The sequence below is a fragment of the Oncorhynchus tshawytscha genome, linkage group LG32 (genome assembly GCF_018296145.1).
Source record: "Oncorhynchus tshawytscha isolate Ot180627B linkage group LG32, Otsh_v2.0, whole genome shotgun sequence".
Taxonomy (NCBI): Eukaryota; Metazoa; Chordata; class Actinopteri; order Salmoniformes; family Salmonidae; genus Oncorhynchus; species Oncorhynchus tshawytscha.
Window position 1 is genome coordinate 2,268,147 of NC_056460.1, and position 16,981 is coordinate 2,285,127.

At 43.9% G+C, this 16,981-nt stretch overlaps 1 protein-coding gene across 1 annotated transcript in view; it reads right to left on the reverse strand.

The window, feature by feature from the left end:
• Positions 1 to 267: 267 nt before the first annotated feature.
• The window catches only part of LOC121841592 (zinc finger protein 239-like), a 46,584-nt gene continuing 29,870 nt past the window's right edge, over positions 268 to 16,981 (reverse strand). The window contains exon 2 of the mRNA XM_042310867.1: positions 268 to 932. Coding sequence (XP_042166801.1) covers positions 904 to 932 — 29 coding nt within the window. The 3' untranslated portion in view covers positions 268 to 903. The remainder of the gene's footprint in view (positions 933 to 16,981) is intronic.

The following is a 16,981-nucleotide window of genomic DNA, read 5'->3' on the forward strand; positions in this document are numbered from 1 at the left end:
ATTGGAGAAGGTGAAGCATTGTAGTTGATTATAATGTCAAATGGAAGTTGTTTTCTGGTGGTGAGCAAACTTGTCCAACACAAATATAGGATATATTTGTTGTCTTAAGGGGGATGGTGTTACAGGCTTTGGTTTTTCCATTTATGTTTTGAGGTTGGACTTTAGCACGTATAGCTCGTTAGCACGTAGGACGCACTGATTGGTGTCACCTCCTTAGTCAGTATGTGTTACACCTGTGCTGGCTTGTCCTTCTCGTTAGTGGGAAGGTGTTTCACTGAGCTGGTCGAGGTTCTATTTAAGAGTGTCTGGCCCAGTGCTCCAGTTGTCTTGATAGATGTGGAGAGCAAACACATTTTAGTTGCTCCACCTTTTTGGTTTACTTCCTGTCTTTAAGTTTGGAGTGGGTTTTTCTTTTGTTTTCCTTTTCTTGGGCAGATTTAGTGGGTCTCATAGTGGGTGTCTTTTAGGTCCCAGTTGTTTTTACTAGTCAACTTTCATTGGATACCCCTATAGAGCCCATCCTAAAAAAAGAAGCTTATATTTTGGGTTGGATATTTTAACATTTTAATCAATGGCATTTCCTTAGGATGCTCATTAGTCTTTAAGTTATTTGTTTTTTTATCCTCTTATGTTTGTGTACTAAATATTTCTGTTTATTTTCATTGTTTTTTCCTGTGAAGCCATTGTGTTGCATCCTTGTCTGAAATGTGCTGTATAAATAAAGCTTGATTTGATTTGAACATATTGCAAAACAAATTATCCCAATGACTGACCAATCAACAGACTCTTGGTCCATTTTAGTATGAAAAACAGTATCAATCCCACTTTTCCAGGATGCTGAAGGAGTGGTGAACACCACCCCCGGCTCTACCAGGGACTTGAGGTGGTCTCCCACAGCTCTGCTTATGTCATGTTCCATTTCTTGACTGCCCCTGCAACACAGAAACACATTTAGTCATGTTATATAGAACACTCAAAGTAATGGATATGGAGCATCTATGGCCTCAGTTAAACCTGGCGCCTAAATGTGACTTCTGTCATCAGATCACTCCAAGCTGCATTAGGTTCAGATCAACCAGGATGGGTCTTTCACATAGTCTGGAAGCAGCCAGGCCACTGAATATGCAAAATGCAATGTCAAAAGATGAGTGGGGAAAAGTACATTTTACACAAGTGACCTTCATAATAAATTAAATCAAATGTTATTTTTCACATATGTTATCGCGGGCGTGGCGAAATGCTTGTGTTCCTAGCTCCAACAGTACAGTAATATCTAACTAAATGCTTGTGTTCCTAGCTCCAACAGTGCAGTGATATTTAACAATTTCACAACAAATACCTAATACACACAAATCTTAGTAATGGAATAAGAATATATAAATATATGGAGGAGCGATGTCAGAGTGGCATAGACAGATACAGTAGAATAGAATACAGTATATACTTATGAGATGAGTAATGCATAGACTAAGATACAGTAGAATACAGAATATACATATGACATGATTAATGCATAGACTAAGATACAGTAGAATAGGATAGAACCTAGTCTGTTCATTATATACATCTACATGATGTATTGTTACACCATGTAGGAGCAGTATAGACCTAGTCTGTTCATTATATACATCTACATGACGTATTGTTACACCATGTAGGAGCATTATAGACCTAGTCTGTTCATTATATAAATCTACATGATGTATTGTTACACCAACAAATAAAGGGAAATTATATTGTTTTATACTGATACAATTTCTCAGAGAAAGAGATTTAGTTTAACATGTAATTCTCAAAAGGTAGGGGTCTGAATTATTGCCACCCATGTTTTCAATACTCTAGCACTCTCCCCTTGGGAGGATAACGACACTGAAATGTTTTATGAGATTAGAGAACACATTGGGTGGGATCTTAGACCATTTCTCCATACAGAATCTCTCCAGGTCCTTGATTTATTTTGTCTGCGCTTATGGACTGCCCTGTTCAATTCAAACCATAGGTTTTCAATGGAGTTGAAGTCCGAAGACTGAGATGGCCATTGAAAATGTTGATTTTGTGCCCAATTAACCGTTTCTTCGTGGGTGTTGATGTGTCTTGCTGGAAGATCCACTTATGGCCAAGTTTCAGCCTCCTAGCAAAGAGGAAACCAGGTTTTGGGCTAAAATATCCTCGTAGTGGGTAAAGTAAAGTTTATTTTATACAGTCATTTTTGCTCATCTTTATCAAAGGTATCAATAACTAGGTGCTTACTTTGATATCTAGTTATTTGACTGAATCAGTAATACAATGTGGAGTAGATGTAGAGTTAGTTTTAAATTCTCGTAATAAATATTGTTGCTCTTTGTACGTGTTGATATAATATTCTTATTTAATGGAGAGGAAAAAAAACGTTTCCCTAAACTGCTTTATAATATTAAAATTAATTGAAGATTAAAACATTAAAAAATTCCCTCCTCAACTGCGTTTCCTCCTCCAGACAGCAGATGGCGATATGTGTCTTTCAGGCGATGTTTCTACTGTGACGTATAATCTAGTGGACGGAACGCTTCTTCAACAACTGCAGCCACCTCGGTAGCTCGCTAGACAACAAAGTCGGAACATTCAAGTTCTTTAGACAATTTACTGGTTTATTTGCCAATATGATTTAAACATACTTATGTGGAAACAACTAGCTACCCCATTTAGTTTAATATTTACGTTGTTAGTCAACTTGCTGGCTGGTTAAGTTAGCACTAGTCTAGTCGTTAATGCTAACATCTCCGACCATGAGCTCACTAAGCTACTCTCCTGCTGAAGAAGAGGAGGTCTGCTGGACGGAGAAAGAAGCTCTCGTGAAAGAGGAGGAGGGAGAAGAGGCTATTACAATACAAAAACAAGTAGAGGGTGAGGCTGTTACCGTGAAAGAAGAAGAGAAAGACGCCTTCAGAGTGAAAGAGGAGGAAGATGTTACTGTGAAAGAAGAGGAGGAAGATGTTACTGTGAAAGAAGAGGAGGAATATTCGGTTTTTGGAGTGGAGGATGAAGTGAAAGAAGATGAAGAGGTTTTTGGAATGAAGGATGAAGAGGGGAGATTACTGTCACATTAGAGGAGGACGAAGAAGAGAAGACTGGAGATCTGATTAACACCAGTAAATACAGTGAGTACTATCTTATAAAAACAGGGACATTGATCTGATATAGTAAATATAGTTTTTGGATATAGCAAACTCTAAACGCCATCTTGCATTTGCAAGATGGCGTAGCAGTATGACGTGTTTGCTGTTATAAATGTTGTTTTTTTCGTCATTTTTGTATATATTGCAAAATATTTAAATCTTTTTTTTTTCATGTTTAAATTAAAAATACATTCCGGCATCCCGCCTCACCCAATGTCATACGGATCTGCTATTTTTTTTTAGACCTTATAGCTAGAAGCTGGCCATCAGAAGCTAACCAGCTAATTAGCTACTAGCTATTTAGTCATTGTCAGCCACTGCAAGTGGCCTTTAGCTTTTTTAGCTCAGACACCAGCCGCTTTTAGCCTGGATAATAACTGCCAGTCTGCACAGCGCAATGTCAACCATGAGCATATCGGACTGTTTTTCTTCACTACATCACCGTATTCCTGCTGTTTTTCTCCACCACATCACCGTATTCTTGCTGTATACCCGCTCTGGACCAATACACCGGATAATCGCAGCTAGCTAGCTGCCACCGAGTGTCAAAGCCTCGAAGCTAGCCTTGAGCCAGGCCCATCTCCCAGCCTGCTCAGTGGACCCTATGATCACTCGGCTACACAGCTGATGCCTCCCAGACTCTTCACTAAGACGACTAGAAGCCACTACATCACCGGATTCCTGCCGTACGCTCTGGATCTTTGCACAGGAGTGGCCATAGTGGCTAACACCCTTGTCCCGAAGCTAGCACCAGTTAACCTTGAGCCAGGTGCATCTCCCGGCAAGCAAAAAAATTACTCCAGGTACAATACCTCTTTTGCCAATTCTCCTGCACCCTTTATCAACACGGAGCCCCGCCGATCCATCACGACTGGTCTGCCGACGTAATTCCATCCGATGTGCCCTCAACCGGCCTTTGCAGGACGTCGGTGACGCCCTTCTCCCGAAGCTATCACCAGTTAGCCTCGAGCCAGGCGCATCTTTCGGCTAGCGTAGTAATGACTACCTAACGGCTTCCCTGGTTCATATATTCCTGTTCACTGGGACCCTATGATCACTTGGCTACATAGCTGATGCCTGCTGGATTGTTCATTAATCACAGGTCTCCATTTTGTTTATCTGTCGGCCACAGACTCAAACTCAGGCCCTATGAGTAGTTAACTGACCCTCTCTGCCCATTCATTGCCATTTTACCTGTTGTCTTAGCTGATTAACTGTTGTTGTCTTACCCGTTGTTACCCCTTGGTTCACTCCAGACCTGACTTCCCTCGATCAGAACAAAAACATCATGTGGTGTACTGCGCTAGCATTGTATAGTCCCCGGGATATGCATCTTTTCAGAGAAGTCAGGAACCAATACACACAGTCAGTTAGGAAAGCAAAGGCTAGCTTTGCATCCTTTAGCTCTAACTCCAAAAAGTTTTGGGACACTGTAAAGTCCATGGAGAATAAGAGCACCTCCTCCTCCCGCCCACTACTCTGAGGCTAGGAAAAACTCCACGATAATCGAAATTTCAATAAGCATTTCTCTACGGCTGTCCCATGCTTTCCTCCTGGCTACCCCAACCCCGGCCAACAGCTCCCCACCCACCGCAGCTACTTGCCCAAGCCTCCCCAGCTTCTCCTTCACCCAAATCCAGATAGCTGATGTTCTGAAAGAGCTGCAAAACCTGGACCCGAACAAATCAGCTGAGCTAGACAATCTGGACCCTCTCTTTCTAAAATGATCTGCCGCCATTGTGGCAACCCCTATTACTAGTCTGTTCAACCTCTTTCATATCGTGCGAGATTCATAAAGATTGGAAAGCTGCCGTGGTCATCCCCCTCTTCAAAAGGGGTGACTCTCTAGACCCAAACTGTTACAGACCTATTTCCATCCTGCCCTGCCTTTCTAAAGTCTTCGAAAGCCAAGTTAACAAACAGATCACTGACCATTGCGAATCCGTCCGTACCTTCTCCGCTGTGCAATCCGGTTTACGAGCTGGTCACGGGTGCACCTCAGCCACTCTCAAGGTACTAAACGATATCATAACCGCCATCTATAAAAGACAGTACTGTGCAGCTGTCTTCATTGACCTGGCCAAGCCTTTCGACTCTGTCAATCACCGTATTATTATCGTAAAACTGACTAGCCTACTGATCCTTAACTTTGGCAATGTCATTGACAAAATAGCCTCCAACACTCTACTCAGCAAACTGGATGCAGTCTATCACAGTGCCATCCGTTTTGTCACTAAAGCCCCATATAACACCCACCACTGCGACCTGTATGCTCTTGTCGGCTGGCCCTCGCTACATATTTGTCGCCAAACCCACTGGCTCCAGGTCATCTATATGTCTTTGCTAGGTAAAGCTCCGCCTTAACTCAGCTCATTGGTAACCATAGCAACACCCACCCATAGCACGCGCTCCAGGAGGTATATCTCACTGGTCACCCCAAAAGCCAACACCTCCTTTTGCTGCCTTTCCTTTTCCTGCCAATGACTGGAAAGAATTGCAAAAATCGCTGAAGTTGGAGACTTATATGTCCCTCACTAACTTTAAGCATCAGCTATCTGAGCAGTTTATCGATTGCTGCAGCTGTACACAGCCCATCTGTAAATAGCCCATCTTTAGACAGTCCCTCCAACTGCCTACCTCATTCCCATGTTTTTATTTTATTTTTTTGCTCTTTTACACACCAATATTTCTACTTGCACATCATCATCTGCACATCTATCTCTCCGGTGTTAATTTGCTAAATTGTAATTACTGCGATACTATGGCCTATTTTCTGCCTTACCTCCGTGCTCCATTTGCACACACAATATAGATTTTTCTATTGTGTTATTGACTGTTTGTTTGTTTATCCCACGTGTAACTCTGTGTTGTTTTTGTCACACTGCTTTGCTTTATCTTCGCCAGGTCGCATTTGAAAATGAGAACTTGTTCTCAACTTGCCTACCTGGTTAAATAAAGGTGAAAAAAATATCCTAACTTTATTTTAGTCACATGTTCAACTATCATCAGCTGATCCAGGAAATCATTTTCTGAATGACAGTCAAATGACAAACATCACGACATGCAACAACAACAAAAGTGCTTCTTCATTCATTACTCTGGTACAGACAGTTATGCCGTGCTCCGCGTTGGATCCAACATCTCTACTTTGGTCATAATGTGTACAGAACTGTTCCTTGATGGATAGGCTATTATACAACACACAGAGCTATTTTCCTATATTTGTTGTTAGGTGAAGTTATGGGCCAATTTGGCAAACTGTGTACAAACCCTCATTGTCAGGCTGATGGAAAAACTAGCCAAAGAGAATTTTACTGGTTGAAGTGTTTTTAAAAAATAAAAATAAAATTTAAGTACAAAGCGGTTGATTTGCGATGATGACACAAACATTATATTGAGCAGGACATTCAAACGAGCCTTACAATTATAATCCAAAGTAGTGTGAAATGCACTAATAAGCAACCTGGAAATGGAGGTTTACTCCCCTGAGTTTTCCCCCATTCAAATTCAGAATACATTGTGAAAAACTAAAATCTTTACTCACCGTTTTTGTTGCAGGCAGATATACTACATCCATATCTATCGGTTTCCTCATTAGCAGGGAGGTGTTTCTGCAATCAAATTGTGTGTTTATCACCCTCATGTCGCAATTTCAGCAAACACAGAAAGGGTTCTATATTGGAAACCAAAAGTCATCTGGCTCACTGCTTAGAGTTTCAACAACATGAATAACTTATTTCTAGTCTACAATCTTATGTTACTACTAATGTGAAAACAATACAATATGACTATTCTTGCTCATTTTAAGACAAATGTCAATTAAGACAAATGTCAAATAATCTTTACATTCATTACAGGCGTCAATTGTTGTACAACATCATGGCTACACTGTTGGCATCACTTTTACAGTGGATTTTCGCTGTTGTGGGCCTTTAACCTGTCTAGGCCAAGTGTTCCGCTAGCGGAACCCCACCTCAACATTCTGCTGAAAAGGCAGCGCGCAAAATTCATTTAAAAAAAAAAAAATATGTAACCTTCACACATTAACAAGTCCAATACAGCAAATTAAAGACAAACATCTTGTTAATCTACCCATGGTGTCCGCACAACATATGATTATGTTAGGTCAGAGTCAAGTCACAAAAACACACAGCCATTTTCCAGCCAAAGATATGAGTCACAAAAAGCAGAAATATAGATCAAATTAATCCCTAACCTTTGATGATCTTTATCAGATGACACTCATGGGACATCATGTTACACAATACATGTATGTTTTTGTTCTATAATGTGCATATTTATATACAAAAATCTCAGTTTACATTGGCGCGTTACGTGCAGTAATATTTTAATTCCAAAACATCCGGTGATTTTCCCAGAAATACTCATAATAAACATTGATAAAAGATGCAAGTGTTATTCACAGAATTAAAGATGGACTGATCCTCTATGCAACCGCTGTGCCAGATTTTTAAAAACTTTACGGAAGAAGCATAATCTGAGAACGGCGCTCAGTACCTGATTATAAACAATTAGACAATTCCGCCATCTTGGAGTCAACATTAGTTAGAAAAAAACACTATAAATATTCACTTACCTTTGATCTTCATCAGAAGGCAATCCCAGGAATCCCAATTCGACAATAAATGACTGATTTGTTCCATAAAGTTCCATAAAGCCCATAATGTATGTCCAAATAGCCACTTGTTGTTCGCGTGTTCATCCCAGTAATCCATCTTCATGGAGGCGCGACCATTTCCTCCATGACAAAAACTCAAAAAGTTCCATTACAGGTCGTAGAAACAAGTCAAAACAATCAATCTTGAGGATGTTTTTAACATATATCATCAATAAGGTTCCAACTGGAGAATTTCATTGTCTAAATAAAAGCCCTGGAAAGAGAGCATACTCTCTTGGGAGCGCGCTTAATGAGACTGAGGTCTGCCAGACCACTCACTAAAAGGGGTCTCATGAGCCCCTCCTTTATAGTATAATCTTAAAACTAGGATCTAAAGACGGTGACATCTAGTGGAAGCCCTGGGAAGTGCATGCACATCCATAACTATGAGGATTTAAATAGGCTCTGTTTTGAAATTCGACTTCTCACTTCCCGTTTGGATATCTTCTCAGGTTTTTGCTTGCCATATGAGTTCTGTTATACTCACAGACATCATTCAAATAGTTTTAGAAACTTCAGATTGTTTTCTATCCAATGCTAATAATATGCATATATTAGCATCTGGGACAGAGTAGGAGGCAGTTCAGTTTGTGCATGCAATTCATCAAAAAGTGACAATGCTGCCCCCTAACCTAACAGGTTTAACCATCTGTCTGACTTTGTTGTTCACACAGGAGAGAGACAGAACTACTGTGTATCCTCTGGGGAGCCTCAACAACGTCATGATGCTGACAGAGCAGAGAAGAGTCTCTCCACATCAGAACACCTCAAGAAACACCTGCGCAGATCCACAAGGAACAGATCTCACTGCTGTTCTGATTGTGGGAAATGTTTAAAATCTTCATCAGAACTTAAAATACACCTGATAAATCACACGGGAGAGAAACCTTACTGCTGCTCTTACTGTGGGAAGAGTTTTACTCTGTCAACCAGCCTGATATCACACCAAAGAACACACACAAGAGAGAAACCTTATAGCTGTGATGAATGTGGGAAGATTTTTACTTGTTCTAGCTATCTTGTTGTACACCAGAGAACACACACCGGAGAGAAACCTTTTAGCTGTAACCAATGTGGGAAGAGTTTTACTCGGTCAAGCAGCCTGATATACCACCAGAGAACACACACAGGAGAGAAACCTTATAGCTGTGCTCAATGTGGGAAGAGTTTTACTATATCTAGTGTGCGGACTAGACACCAAAGAGAACACACACACAGGAGAAAAACCTCATAGCTGTAATCAATGTGGAAAGAGATACTGTGATAATATTTTTTTAATTTTTTTATTTCACCTTTATTTAACCAGGTAGGCCAGTTGAGAACAAGTTCTCATTTGCAACTGCGACCTGGCCAAGATAAAGCACAGCAGTGTGAGCAGACAACACAGAGTTACACATGGAATAAACAATTAACAAGTCAATAACACAGTAGAAAACAAAGGGGGAGTCTATATACAATGTGTGCAAAAGGCATGAGGAGGTAGGCGAATAATTACAATTTTGCAGATTAACACTGGAGTGATAAATGATCAGATGGTCATGTACAGGTAGAGATATTGGTGTGCAAAAGAGCAAGTAAATAAATAGAACAGTATGGGGATGAGGTAGGTGAAAATGGGTGGGCTATTTACCAATAGACTATGTACAGCAGCAGCGATCGGTTAGCTGCTCAGATAGCTGATGTTTGAAGTTGGTGAGGGAGATAAAAGTCTCCAACTTCAGCGATTTTTGCAATTCGTTCCAGTCACAGGCAGCAGAGTACTGGAACGAAAGGCGACCAAATGAGGTGTTGGCTTTAGGGATGATCAGTGAGACACCTGCTGGAGCGTGTGCTGCGGATGGGTGTTGCCATCGTGACCAGTGAACTGAGATAAGGCGGAGCTTTACCTAGCATGGACTTGTAGATGACCTGGAGCCAGTGGGTCTGGCGACGAATATGTAACGAGGGCCAGCCGACTAGAGCATACAGGTCGCAGTGGTGGGTGGTATAAGGTGCTTTAGTGACAAAACGGATGGCACTGTGATAGACTGCATCCAGTTTGCTGAGTAGAGTGTTGGAAGCCATTTTGTAGATGACATCGCCGAAGTCGAGGATCGGAAGGATAGTCAGTTTTACTAGGGTAAGCTTGGCGGCGTGAGTGAAGGAGGCTTTGTTGCGGAATAGAAAGCCGACTCTTGATTTGATTTTCGATTGGAGATGTTTGATATGAGTCTGGAAGGAGAGTTTGCAGTCTAGCCAGACACCTAGGTACTTATAGATGTCCACATATTCAAGGTCGGAACCATCCAGGGTGGTGATGCTAGTCGGGCATGCGGGTGCAGGCAGCGATCGGTTGAAAAGCATGCATTTGGTTTTACTAGCGTTTAAGAGCAGTTGGAGGCCACGGAAGGAGTGTTGTATGGCATTGAAGCTTGTTTGGAGGTTAGATAGCACAGTGTCCAATGACGGGCCGAAAGTATATAGAATGGTGTCGTCTGCGTAGAGGTGGATCAGGGAATCGCCCGCAGCAAGAGCAACATCATTGATATATACAGAGAAAAGAGTCGGCCCGAGAATTGAACCCTGTGGCACCCCCATAGAGACTGCCAGAGGACCGGACAGCATGCCCTCCGATTTGACACACTGAACTCTGTCTGCAAAGTAATTGGTGAACCAGGCAAGGCAGTCATCCGAAAACCGAGGCTACTGAGTCTGCCGATAAGAATATGGTGATTGACAGAGTCGAAAGCCTTGGCAAGGTCAATGAAGACGGCTGCACAGTACTGTCTTTTATCGATGGCGGTTATGATATTGTTTAGTACCCTGAGTGTTGCTGAGGTGCACCCGTGACCGGCTCGGAAACCAGATTGCACAGCGGAGAAGGTACGGTGGGATTCGAGATGGTCAGTGACCTGTTTGTTGACTTGGCTTTCGAAGACCTTAGATAGGCAGGGCAGGATGGATATAGGTCTGTAACAGTTTGGGTCCAGGGTGTCTCCCCTTTGAAGAGGGGGATGACTGCGGCAGCTTTCAATCCTTGGGGATCTCAGACGATATGAAAGAGAGGTTGAACAGGCTGGTAATAGGGGTTGCGACAATGGCGGCGGAAAGTTTCAGAAATAGGGGGTCCAGATTGTCAAGCCCAGCTGATTTGTACGGGTCCAGGTTTTGCAGCTCTTTCAGAACATCTGCTATCTGGATTTGGGTAAAGGAGAACCTGGAGAGGCTTGGGCGAGGAGCTGCCGGGGGCAGAGCTGTTGGCCGAGGTTGGAGTAGCCAGGCGGAAGGCATGGCCAGCCGTTGAGAAATGCTTATTGAAGTTTTCGATAATCATGGATTTATCGGTGGTGACCGTGTTACCTAGCCTCAGTGCAGTGGGCAGCTGGGAGGAGGTGCTCTTGTTCTCCATGGACTTCACAGTGTCCCAGAACTTTTTGGAGTTGGAGCTACAGGATGCAAACTTCTGCCTGAAGAAGCTGGCCTTAGCTTTCCTGACTGACTGCGTGTATTGGTTCCGGACTTCCCTGAACAGTTGCATATCCCGGGGACTATTCGATGCTATTGCAGTCCGCCACAGGATGTTTTTGTGCTGGTCGAGGGCAGTCAGGTCTGGGGTGAACCAAGGACTGTATCTGTTCTTAGTTCTGCATTTTTTGAACGGAGCATGCTTATCTAAAATGGTGAGGAAGTTACTTTTAAAGAATGACCAGGCATCCTCAACTGACGGGATGAGGTCAATGTCCTTCCAGGATACCCGGGCCAGGTCGATTAGAAAGGCCTGCTCACAGAAGTGTTTTAGGGAGCGTTTGACAGTGATGAGGGGTGGTCGTTTGACTGCGGCTCCGTAGCGGATACAGGCAATGAGGCAGTGATCGCTGAGATCCTGGTTGAAGACAGCGGAGGTGTATTTGGAGGGCCAGTTGGTCAGGATGACGTCTATGAGGGTGCCCTTGTTTACAGAGTTAGGGTTGTACCTGGTGGGTTCCTTGATGATTTGTGTGAGATTGAGGGCATCTAGCTTAGATTGTAGGACTGGCGGGGTGTTAAGCATATCCCAGTTTAGGTCACCTAACATAACAAACTCTGAGGCTAGATGGGGGCGATCAATTCACAAATGGTGTCCAGGGCACAGCTGGGGGCTGAGGGGGTCGGTAGCAGGCGGCAACAGTGAGAGACTTATTTCTGGAGAGAGTAATTTTCAAAATTAGTAGTTTGAACTGTTTGGGTATGGACCTGGAAAGTATGACATTACTTTGCAGGCTATCTCTGCAGTAGACTGCAACTCCTCCCCCTTTAGCAGTTCTATCTTGACGGAAGATGTTATAGTTGGGTATGGAAATCTCTGAATTTTTGGTGGCCTTCCTGAGCCAGGATTCAGACACAGCAAGGACATCAGGGTTAGCAGAGTGTGCTAGAGCAGTGAGTAAAACAAACTTAGGGAGGAGGCTTCTGATGTTGACATGCATGAAACCAAGGCTTTTTCGATCACAGAAGTCAACAAATGAGGGTGCCTGGGGACATGCAGGGCCTGGGTTTACCTCCACATCACCCGCGGAACAGAGAAGGAGTAGTATATGAGGGTGCGGCTAAAGGCTATCAAAACTGGTCGCCTAGAGCGTTGGGGACAGAGAATAAGAGGAGCAGGTTTCTGGGCATGGTAGAATATATTCAGGGCATAATGCGCAGACAGGGGTATGGTGGGGTGCGGGTACAGCGGGGGTAAGCCCAGGCACTGGGTGATGATGAGAGAGGTTGTGTCTCTGGACATGCTGGTTGTAATTGGGTGAGGTCACCGCATGTGTGGGAGGTGGGAGAAAGGAGTTATCAGGGGTATGAAGAGTAGAACTAGGGGCTCCATTGTGAACTAGAACAATGATAACTAACCTGAGCAACAGTATAGAAGGCATATTGACATTTGAGAGAGACATACAGCGAGGCATACAGTAATCACAGGTGTTGAATTGGGAAAGCTAGCTTAAACAGTAGGTGAGACAACAGCTAATCAGCTAGCACAACAACAGCAGGTAAAATGGCGTTGACTAGGCAACGGGGCCGACAGATAAAACATAAACAAGCAGAATGGAGTACCGTGATTAATGGACAGTCCAGAGTGCATCAGCTATGTAGCCAAGAGATCAGTGTCCAGGGGCAGCGGTGGATGGGGCAGGGAAGCTGGACTGGCGAGTGTTATCCAGGTTGAAAAAAAAGTTAACTATGACTAAATAGCTTGTAGCTAGTTAGCTGGTTAGCTTCTGGAGGTTCTTGAGTGTGTTCTAGAAATTAAAAATAATAGCGATTCCGTATCACATTGGGTGAGGCAGGTTTTTGGAAAGGTATAAACAGATAAAAAATCAAGAAGAGATAGAAAGTAAATATGGGTCCGGTGAGTGTTTGGGACGCGGCGATTCAGACGGTTAGCAGGCCTGTGCTAACAAGCTAACAGTTCGTAGGCCCGGGCTAAACAAGGTAGCAGTTAGCGGACCGGGGCTAGACAAGCTAGCAGTTAGCAGGCCGAGTTTAGCAAGCAGGGAGATAGCGAGGGCTAGAGAGTTGGCCTTTAGGGGACGTCGCGATGGGGTGAGTCTGTTTATTCCTCTTCATGCGGTGACATCGATAGACCGGTCGTGGGCCCGGGTATTGTAGCCCAGGAGTATGCTACGGTGGTAGTACAGGTGCGCTGGCCGGGCTAGCTTCACGCTAAGTGGGTGGAAGCGCTAGCCAGGAGTAATCATCCGGGGTTGCGGTTTAGCTAGATAGCTAGTTGTGAAGATCCAGCTGAAATGTTCCGTTTGCGGTGGGAGTCCAGGGATGAATCCGGGGATGAAAAATAAATAGGTCCGTTATGCTCTGGTTAGAGTCGCGTTGTTCGAGCTGGCGAGAGCTTTCCGAGCTAAAGGTTAGCTTAGCTGATGGGGGATATCTTATTTTTTTATTTTTTTATTTCACCTTTATTTAAAAGGTAGGCTAGTTGAGAACTAGTTCTCATTTACAACTGGGACCTGGCCAAGATAGCATAGCAGTGTGAACAGACAACAACACAGAGTTACACATGGAGTAAACAATTAACAAGTCAACAACACAGTAGAGAAAAAAAAAGAGTCTATATACATTGTGAGGAGGTAGGCGAATAATTATAGTTATAATTAATGACTAATTATGATTAAACATCAGAAGATACATGGAGTTGTTTCATGATACCAATGAATTAATGTCACAATGTAGAATATTAACACATTGTAGTAGGAGTATTTTAATAATGTCACATTGTTGAAGCCTAAACATTTGCCCCCTTATCAAGTGATTTCAGCATGATATGGATATGGTTAATATTAAAAATCCATGCTCTGAATTGAGAGAGTATTATTTATGAGATTCAACAAAGTGACTGACAAGAAAATAGTTGTGTTACACTTACCACGTTGGTGATGCACTTGAATCAAAATGCAACACTTCAAAATGTGGAGAGCTGTTTTCTACAAATTGTCCTCTAACCAGTGATATACACATTATTCCCAGATTCCGTGTGGTTTTTGAGCTGTTAGTTTTAACAGGACGTGCAACCTCATCTCCCTTCTGTCACACAATTGATTTCAACATGATATCGTTGAGTGATGACAAATAAGTGTTGTGTTCCTTTATTTAGCGACCCCTAAATTGAAATGCTTCACTCCAAAATGTAGCTGACTGTCTTCTGCAGGTTGTCCTCTAACCAGTGAGGTAAAAGATATCTCCCATTTCCATGTGTTTTTTTAGTTGTGTTAGTTTCAACATCACGTAAACCTGATTTCCCCCTAATCGATATCAGTGATTTATTGCTACTTGTCAAAACAAAAGCGTTTCTGATGCTTGTGCAGTTTATAAGGAGCTTGTTTAAAAATACAAGTAATATGATTATTGTGGCAAACCGAACGTTTGCTGGATCGAATCCCGAGTTGACAAGGTAAAAATATGTTGTTCAGCTCCTGAACAGGGCAGTTAACCCACTCTTCCTAGGCCGTCATTGTCGATAAGAAGTTGTTCTTAACTGACTTGCCTAGTTAAATAAAAAGTGGACTAGAGTTCTTGAAGCTAGTGAGTTTTCAGATTCTATAAAGAGAATTTAGAGAAAATAATAATACTATTGTGTATTATTATTTAGAAATATTTTTTTCCTGTCTTCAATTGTTGACAGCCAGTAGACACCATGTCTATATTGGTGAAGGTGAAGCATTGTAGTTGATTATAATGTGAAATGGAAGTTGTTTTCTGTTGGTGAGCAAACTTGTCCAACAAAAATATAGGATATATTTGTTGTCTTAAGGGTGAAGATTTTACAGGCTTTGGTTTTTCCATTTGTGTTTTGAGGTTGGACTTTAGCACGTCTAGCGCGTTAGCAGGTAGGGCGCACTGATTGGTGTCACCTTGTTAGTCAGTATGTGTTACACCTGTGCTGGCTTGTCCATCTCGTTAGTGGGAAGGTGTTTCACCTGAGCTGGTCCAGGTTCTATTTAAGAGTGTCTGGCCCAGTGCTAAAGTCGTCTTGATAGATGTGGAGAGTCAACACCTTTAGTCGATCCACCTTTTTTGTTATTTGCTTCCTGTTTATAAGTTTGAGGTGGTGGGACGGGTGCGCCATCGTCCGTGAGGAGATGGCGCAAAGTACATCTGGACCGTCGGTTCCGGGATTGGACTGGCAAACATGGTGCGCTTTTCTTGGCGGGGAAAAGAGATGGAGCCTTGGGGGAGAGAAACCTTCGGGAGGAACATCCTAATGGGGCACCTAAAATTGAAGGTTAAAGATGTTCTATGCCTTCAGGGGAACCCAATGGAGAAGGGGTTTGATGTAACCCTATATTTGGAAGAAAAACACAATGAGATTATGAAGATGGTGACGGAAGGGAAAGAAGAAGGTCCCCTGTGTCATTACACGGTGACCAGCCTGGCAAGAAACAACTTCAGGGTGGTCACCGTAACCATGTACAATCCGCACGTGAAGGACGAAGAAGTGAGGGCCTTTCTGGGGAGGTACATGGACAATGTCTCCTCAGCGATGTACCTCAGGGACTCCCTGGGTTTCTGGAATGGGAAGAGAGGCTTCCAGGCGTTACTCAGGGAGTCCCCGAAGAGTGTGGATGGCTACCTCCATCCTCCGGCAATGTTCTCCCTGGGGGCTGACAGGGGAACCCTATACTATGCACGTCAGCCCCCGTTCTGCAGGCGTTGTGCAGTAACAAGAAATGTCGTTTTTGTGGGTCGGAAGAGCACGAGGCTTGCCACGGGTGTGGCTCCAGAGAACACCTGTGGCGTGATTGCCCGGATCGTCACAGGTCATACGCGTCTGCAGCTGGGGGAGCGGGGGATGGGGGAGGAAAGAAAGGACGCGTGCGGATTGTACGGATGGCACAGGGGAAAAGAAGGCAAGAGAAGAGGATGGAAAGAAGGAAGAAATGAGAAGAAAGAGGCGGGAAGAAGGAAAGAGTGGAAAAGAAGAGGAGAAGGAAAAGAAGGCAGAAGAACTTAAAGGAGCGGTGAAGGGGACAGTGGTGCGAGAAGGAGTGGAAGAGGGAACAGGGACAGTGACGGAGAAGGTGGGACAGTGGAGGTGGGAGGAGTGGAGGTGGGAGGAGTGGAGGTGGGAGGGGAGGGGGTGGGAGGGAGGGGGGAGATGGGGGAAGGAGTGGGGGGACAGCCTGCCAGGCTTCCTCGAGGTCGAAATGAGGGATTTGGTGGAGGAGTTAGCGGGGATGGGACGTTGTGTCTCCCCGCTACCTCCTTCACCAAAGAAGAAAGGGATGAAGAGGGGGAGCTTGGCAGGAAGTGAGAGGGAGGGGGTGGGAGGGGGGGGGCTAAGAGAGTGGCTGGGGGGGTAATTTGTCCTCCCGGTTTGCCTCAGCCCCTTGCATTTTAGTGGATGACTCCAGTGAGGGGTCGGTGGGCTGTTTGCTAGAGGGATCCCAACTCCTGTTTGAGGAGATGGGGTCCCCTACATGCAGCCCCGAGGCAAACAGGGAGGGGGGGGATGGTGGGTGGGGAGGGGGGAGGACCCAACACACTGCCTGGGTCATGGGTTGGGATGGAGGACGGGGGGGCGTCAGGAGAGGAGAGGACGTCCCCGCCGGTGGAGATGGACCAGGGGAGCATCGGGTGAGTCTCCTGTTTTTTTTTTTGTTTTTGGGGTTTTTATTTGTTG